Raw genomic sequence first — 8241 nt, 5'->3', positions numbered from 1 at the left:
AGTGGAGCCACTGCAGCTCTCTGTTTCCTTCACCTCCATCTCCTCCTCCTCCTCCTCCTCCTTCATCATGGCCTCCTCCTCCTCCTCCTCCTCTCTTCACCTCCTCCTCCTCTTCGCTCTGCTCTCCTCCGTCACCTCCCTCTCTCCTCGTCTCTCCTTCACACCCGGTGAGTCCACGTCCATGTGTGTGTGTGTGTGTGTGTGTTAATGTGACTGAAGGTCTGAAAACAACAGGTAGAAAACAGCAGCATGGAGACACTCTGCACACTGGATTTTATCTGATTATGGGATGTTTGTGTTGTTTTCTGAGCTGTTTTCTGTTTCTTCAGTGTAGACCTCATTTGGTCTGATCTGGTCTGGCTGTTTAAATAAAAATTTAAAAAAAGGGTAACACTTTAGATTAGGGAACACGTATTCACCATAGGTGCTTATTAATATGCATATAAGTAGCTTACGAGCTCCTTATTAGTAATTATTAAGCACATATTAACACCTTATTCTACCTCTATAACACCATGAATTAAGATTTTTCCTGATATTAACTCCTAATTATGGCTTATTCATTGTAAATTAATGCATTAATGCTATACTAATTCAGAGTGATAAAGGAAGAATGACTGTTTTTGTGCTACTGCCCCTGTACAAGGCCCCGATAATGGTTATTCACATCATTATTCAGAAGCAACAATGCATTAAGTTACAGTGAATACGCGATAATTAGGAGTTAATATCAGGAAAAATCTCAATTCATGGTGTAATAGAGGTAGAATAAGGCTAGGTAGAATAAGGTGTTAATACGTGCTTAATAATTACTAATAAGGAGCTAGTAAGCTACTAATATGCATATTAATAAGCACCTAGTTAATGGTGAATATGTGTTCCCTAATCTTAAGTGTTACCAAAAAAAGCAACTATACAAATGAATAGATCAGTCAAATATAACTTGAATAGTTGGAATAAAAAGTCAAGCAATGATGTGACATGACTGAGGCAGGAATTGAACCCATGATCTCATGATCACTAAACCTTTATTCTGCCACTCGGCCACAGAGAGCAAACCATTTTCAAGACTGGTATCATTCATTGTAATGTGATGATGTGCTGCAAACTGTGGTAGCCTACAAGCCCTTGTGGTTGGAAAGCAGGAACCCTAACCACTGGACTATTCAAACACTTCTGTAGAAGTAGATATTCAGACTTTGATGAATGTGAGATTTTTCAATGATGCTTAAAAAAAAAAAAAAAAAAAAAGAGTAGAAATGAGCCACAACAAGTAAGTAGAGGACTTTTTTGTGACTTGTGACTATTTTTTGGTGAAATCAAACAAAGTATAATGCCCATTCCAGTGAATTACAAAGTTGAGCTCCTTCTACTCTGCTGTGAAAAAAATTGCATTGGGGTCAATGGCAGAGAGAGAGCACCCAGGCTGCATTTAAAAAATATTTTAAATTATTCCCTGAGTCTCTGTGCATTTTTGAAGGCAAGTGTGGCTACAAACTGTTTCCAAATTATTGTGTGTAGAGTGTCATTTGTAGCTTTGCTGGCAGTTTCAGAAGAAAAGTTCCAGTCGCTTTTTTGGATCTCCTGCATGCTACGATGATGTCACCCACTCTAGCCAACGCAATACACACTCATTGAAAAGTGTGAAATTTGTCAGAATTCCTCATGTGCTTTTAAAGGATTTATCTCAAAAACGGTACAAGGTATGAAAAAGTTGTAAACAGGTTGAATACATTAGAAGTTTGTCTACAGATCAGAATTTGAATGAAGTCTGTAGGTAAAAGTATGTGGAAGCAGAGGAGGTTCAAAGTAGGACCAGTAGTTTTAGAATTTCTAATTTCTAATTTTTTTAGTATTTCTAATGGGACAAAAAAATCAGAAAAATTTAAATATTTGAAAAAGTATAAATAGTTGTGTCCAGAAAATGCTGCACAATTTGATATTTTAATTGTTGAAATAGCACAAAGTATGAAGGACTAGAAGCAGACCAAAAAAAGGCGGAAAGTAGTAGGAATAAAAAAAAAAAAAAGAGAATATAGAAAAATGCTTTCAGCATTCACACTAATAATAAGTATAAAGAAAATGGCGGAGAGGAAGAACAAAATATAACTTAATATTGAAGTTCTGAGTGAACTGAACATCTGAATTGTTTCTTATGTCTAGTAGGTTATCTGCTGATTGATTTTCTGCGTCACGTTAAAAGACCTTTATTGTGACGGGGACAGGAAACAGACTCCAGGCTGATTTATTGATGATGATTATTACTGATAATCACTTACGCAATTAAATGAAGCTGAATTGATCTTAAGAATCGATCGATGAATGTGACAGAAACTTATGAAAATATAAAAGGAAAAAAAAACACTGATTCAGATTCATATGTGATGATGATGATGGTTCAGTTCAGGCAGCAGCTGGTAACACACAGTCACAGTAGCTACACACAAACACAAACCACAGTGAGATGAGAGCGATGGCAGCACAGGAAGCTGCAGCAGCCATGTGACTGTGGCTTGGCCTCAGAAATAGAGCCGAGCTGTTTCCACTGCAACACTGTGTGTGTGTGCGTGTGTGTGTTTGTTGGTTTGCTCATGTTATGAGACCTGAGGTTTACCCATGAATGTTTATTTATGTTTCTAAACGCTGCTTCACTTCACACAGACTCAGATCAAAGAGTGTTGCAGGTGAAGACAAAGAAAAAACCAGTAGCTAGACATCACTTAGTCATGAAAACCGGTTCTTTCAGGTTCTGGTTGGTTTGTCGGGTTAGTTTTCTGCCTAGAGACAACAACAAAGAATCTGATTGGATACCTCGGTTTAGATGGTGTTAGCGTCACTGCTGTAGCTGCGTAGAGGCTAACAGCTAACAGTTCGCAACAGTTACCAGCTAATGGTTAGCAGCTAATACAGTTACCAACTAACAGTTACAGTTACTAGTTACAGTTATCAACTAACAGTTACCAGTTACCAACTAAGTTACAGTTACAGTTACCAACTAACAGTTACAGTTAGGCTACTAGTTAACCAAATAACAGTTACCAACTAACAGTTACCAGTTACCAATTAAGTTACAGTTACCAACTAAGTTACAGTTACAGTTACCAACTAACAGTTACCAGTTGGTAATTGTCCACTGGAACAGTCTCAATGTCCATATCAAATAAAATAAACATAGAAACTAAGTTACAGTTACAGTTACCAACTTACAGCAGTTACTAGTTAACCAAATAACAATAAAAGTTTTACCAGTTTACCAACGAACAGTAGACAGTTACCAACTAATAGTTAGGCTACTTAACCAACTAACAGTAACTAACAGTTACCAACTAACAGTAGCCTAACTAACAGTTACCAATTAACAATTACTTAACCAACTAACAGCTACCAACTAACAGTTACCAGTTAACCAACTAACAGTTACCAACTTAGTTACTAGCTAACTAAATAACAATTACAGTTACCAACCAGCAGTTACCAGTTAACGAACGTACAGTTAACCAGCTTACAGTTACTAGTTAAACAACTAACAGTTAGGCTACTAGTTAAACAACTAACAGTTACAGTTACCAACTAAATTACCAGTTAAACCAACTAACAGTTACCAGTTACCATTTAACCAATTAACAATTACCACCAACTAACAGTTACAGTTACAAACTAAGTTACTAGTTAACCAACTGACAGTTAACAGCTTGCAGCTAACAGCAAACACTTTGACCATATTTGGATTAGCTGGGATTTAGGGGGCGGAGTCAGACACTGCCAAGATGGCGACAGCATCATCTCTCTGTGTGGGCGGAGCCACAGAGGAGGTGTCATGTGACCTGTGGATCCAGCTTCACACTGAAAAAATGTTGATTAACTGAGCTTCACAAAACCAAGTCAGAGGTCGACTTCCTCCATGTGTGTGTGTGTGTCAAACTTCCTGTTATGTTACAACAGTGTGAGATTTACACAGTGTTTAACACCATCACATCATGGCTTGGCGTGAGACAGAAGAGCCAGTGTTGCCGTGGCACTGGCTGTGGTGAGGCAACGAGAAGTGAAGCTGCCGCTGAAGTGGCTCAGTTCCTGCTGAGAAGCAGCTCACTGTCTGTTCAACACCTAACACACGGACATTATAGATACGTCGTTTCCATCTCTTCTCTCTCTTTTTCTTTTCTTTATTAGGATCCCCATTAGCACCTGCAGCAGCATCGGCTATTCACATAAACATTCACATACACATGAGAAACATACATTTATACATGATGACACAACAAGAAAAAACAACAAGGCTCCCTAATAATGAACAAACCACAGAAAAGATCTGACAGACATTTGACAGACAACACAGACATAATCATTTCTCTACTCAGATTCCATTCAATACTTAAATACCTTGAGTACAACCGCAAAGTACACATAATAAGCATTGACTGTGTGAAGTGACTGTGACCATGCACTTCAACTACTCATACACATACACTCCAAGAAAAAGGCTACAACCACAACTGTAGCCAGTCCTCTTCATGACCTAAATCATATTTAATTAAATTCTAAGAGATACTGTTTTAACAGCAATTTAAACCGATTTTTGTTACTTTCATGAACAATATGAACTGGTAGAGAGTTCCAAGCAACCATAGCTCTGTACAGAACTGTTCTCTGAATTATACCTGTTCTCACTCTCGGCAATATGAACCTCCCTTCTGATGTACTTCTTGTTCGATGACTTTGTTGGGCAAAATAGGAGTGTAGTTTGTCATACAATAATTTTGGTACTTGTGTCACAAGTGTATTTCTTAAAAAATTCAACAAAGCATAGGTAGACCCATGTCTTATAGGTAGCCATCCCAAACTATCATACATGCTGGTCACATTAGTTCGATAAGAACATAATAGAGTGCAACGTGCAGCTTTATTTTGAGCAACTCTCTCTCTCTCTCAGCTTCTCTCTGGAGCTCTAGCAACAACACGTCGGTGTCAGCCAATCAGAAGAGAGGAGGAGCATCTCTTCTGATTGGTTGACTGACTGTTTTCTAAAGTGATCCAATAAAAAACAGAGCAGATTTCAGAATAAAACACTCAGAGAAATAAAATCCTGCAAAGTTGTTGGATGGTGGGTCCAGGTGGTGGTGGTGGTGGTGGTGGGGGGAGGGGGAGGGGCTTGGTGGTGACATCACAACTGGTTTTAATGCTGCGTTCGAGACAACTCGTAACTTTATATCTCCCAGTTGAAAACTTAGAGTTGCATTGGAGACGCACCACAAACTTTTTTTGACCAAAAATCAAACTTCTTCAAATTTCTCCAAATTCGGATATGTCATCTGGGGGGCCGAGCGGAGTCCAGCGCAGAAGTTTGGTTGAAATCGGGCCAGTGGTTTTGGAAAAATGACCCAGGCGATTTTCGAAAGTTTTTAAGCCGTGTCGAAAGAGTTTTTTTTGACCAAAAATCTAATTTCTTCAAATTTCTTCAAATTTCTCCAAATTCGGATATGTCATCTGGGGGGCTGAGGGGAGTCCAGTGCAGAAGTTTGGTTGAAATCGGGCCAATGGTTTTGGAGAAAATGACAGAGGTGATTTTCGAAGATTTTTAACCCCCGCGGGTGTCGGAAAAGTTTTTTTTTTGACCAAAAATAAAATTTCTTCAGATTTCTTCAAATTTCTCCAAATTCGGATATGTCATCTGGGGGGCCGAAGGGAGTCCAACACAAGTTTGGTTGAAATCGGGCCAGTGGGCAAACAACATATTAAAAGAATGTAGTGGTGGTATGTCTTATATACAGTATGTTGTATGGTACCACAGCGGGGCAGCAACGTAAATTTCGTTGACAATAAAGGCAATCAATCAATAAATGTATTTTTAAAAAAATAATGCGTTTTGGTGATTAATTGACGGTGTAGTACAGGTGCAGATTGTTGTGTGACATCAACTGGTTCTTGGACGCAGCATAAGGCTCGGTTTCTGAGTACAGGCTGTGACCTCTGACTCTTTAACCACCTCAGACCCAGTCTGTGACACTTTCTGGGAACAGTTACCGTCCGCTTTTTTTTTCATTATGACAGAACACAGGTTTCTAAATGAGGCCCCAGGTCTGTTCAGTTGATGTGAAACTTCAGAGTGAGAAGCAGCAGCTCAGAAACCACACGGTGGGGGGGTTATAAATGACCTATAAATGACTCTGAGAACATGACTGATGGTCAAACCCCCTCCTCTTCCCAAACCCCCTCCTCCTCCTACACACACACACACACACACACACACACACACACACACACTGTGATCTTAATTTAAACTCAGATCACATAGAACCATTTTGAACCACTTCCTGTGAGCTCAGTGAGATGAAGCCGATGACGAAAACCGTCTGAAACACTCATGGGCTGTTGCCACGGTGACGTGCCCTAATGAAACCTCACACCACAAACTTTAATTACAAAGGTGTGAAGACCAGACCGACCAAACGTTGAGTTTCCAGGAGGCTAGTCAGTCATAAAAATGGGCATTCAAACCAAAATGGCCGACTTCCTGTGTTCGTAATCACTTACGTCACAGGACTATCCGCTGGCGTGGCTATCTGCTGACGCAAGGTTCAGAAAATTCCCAATCAATCAATCAATCAATCAATCAATCAATCAATCAATCAATCAATCAATCAATCAATCAATCAATCAATCAATCAATCAACCAATCAATCAATCAATCAATCAATACCCACCCACATGTTTTAATGGCACCTGGTCATATTTTAGTAAGAAGTCACATTTCGATGGTTTTGATTCGCTCTCATTTGTCTGTTTGTTTAAAAACAAACTCATGGCTTCCTGTGTTCTTTTCAAATTATGAGCTGATTTCTTAATTGGGCTTTTATTGTGAAATATCGCACAGGAAGATGGTGTAAAACTCACTAAACTGCGACGTGCAATGTTCAGTGTATACTGTACAGCCATGTTTGAAATCGCATATTTGCCTTCAGAACCATTAATAAATAAACACTAATGATGAGAATAAAAAGACTTTTTGTATTTCTGTCAAATGGTTTGGGACTTTTTTGTGACTCTCTCTCTCTCTGTCTCCAGACTCTGAGGACAGGCCTCTCGTCCACTTCAAACTACCCGACGTCCACAACACCACCACACTGTTGCTAAGCGACGACGGCTCAACCCTGTACGTGGGGGCGCGAGACGCCCTCCTCTCATTGGACGTCAGTCGGAGCGATGTCATCAGCCTGAAGGGAAAGGTGAGTCAGAGAAAAACATGGACACCTGAGAGTGAGGAGGCAAGACAAGGCAGTTTTATTAAAGGGCTTTACATCCCATCATAACAACATCCTCTGACCTCTGACCCCTCACATCCACTGAGGAAAAACTCCATGGAAAACCCTTTTAACAGGGAAAACCAGGAGAAGCTCAGGGTGAGCAACAGAGGAGGGATCTCTCTGGGCCAAAGGCCAATATTTGACTTTTTGGTACCACTCAAGGTGGCAAAATCTAGTAACATTTTTTGAAAAGGTGCATGTTCATAGATGATATTTTGGTATGATAACCTATCCTAAGTGGCAGCTTTATGACAGCTATCAGCTCATAAAGTTATCAACCCCCTGCAATAAATAGGCCTCTAAACGCAGGGGGCATATCCTGTTTTCTGCTCATTTTCAGACCTTTACTCATATGTTAAGAGGGTATGTTTGGTAGCATTTTAAAGTGTACAATCCTAGCTTTCATTTAGACCTAGTTTTGGGCCTATCTAAAAAAAATATAAAGGCCACATGGTCAAAGGTAAATCTGTCTCAACAACTATTTTTCCACTATTTTCGCCTAAAGTGTAGCCTTTTTTTTTTTTATAGCACTGTGAAATGTAGGAACAGCACTGACACAAATAACAAAAACTGAAATACTCACAGGACTGTAACAATTCAGGAAATGTATAATCTTCCCATAATTTCGGACTATGAGGGATGAATATGGGTCTTAAAGTGGAACATGGGCCATGTCAGGCGAGAACTGTCAATAACTGCTAATTCCTACTCACCCGGGACGGACAGCCGCGCAATAGATGTTGTTACAGACAAGGAAACAGTTTATAACAGAGAATGTGAGAAGCTGAAGGAGGAAGCTTCTGGTAGGCAAGGGAGGCAGGGAGAGAGCAGACCAGCATAATGGGAGGACTGGATGGCAGACTGGTCCATGGGAGGGAGGATAGACCAGCATAATGGGAGGACTGGATGGCAGACTGGTTCATGGGAAGGGAGGGCAGAC

At 40.0% G+C, this 8241-nt stretch overlaps 1 protein-coding gene across 1 annotated transcript in view; it reads left to right on the top strand.

Moving 5' to 3' along the window:
• The window catches only part of LOC146972816 (semaphorin-4B-like), a 28239-nt gene continuing 19998 nt past the window's right edge, over nt 1-8241 (top strand). Inside the window, exons 1-2 of the mRNA XM_085803183.1 lie at nt 1-167; nt 7063-7223. Of these exons, the coding sequence (XP_085659309.1) occupies nt 68-167; nt 7063-7223 (261 nt within the window). The 5' untranslated portion in view covers nt 1-67. The remainder of the gene's footprint in view (nt 168-7062; nt 7224-8241) is intronic.

The sequence above is a fragment of the Trachurus japonicus genome, chromosome 16 (assembly GCF_045865225.1).
Source record: "Trachurus japonicus isolate A0001 chromosome 16, Traja_1.0".
NCBI lineage: Eukaryota > Metazoa > Chordata > Actinopteri > Carangiformes > Carangidae > Trachurus > Trachurus japonicus.
Note: the sequence above shows the minus strand (reverse complement) of the source record. Positions and strands in the feature narration are given on the sequence as shown.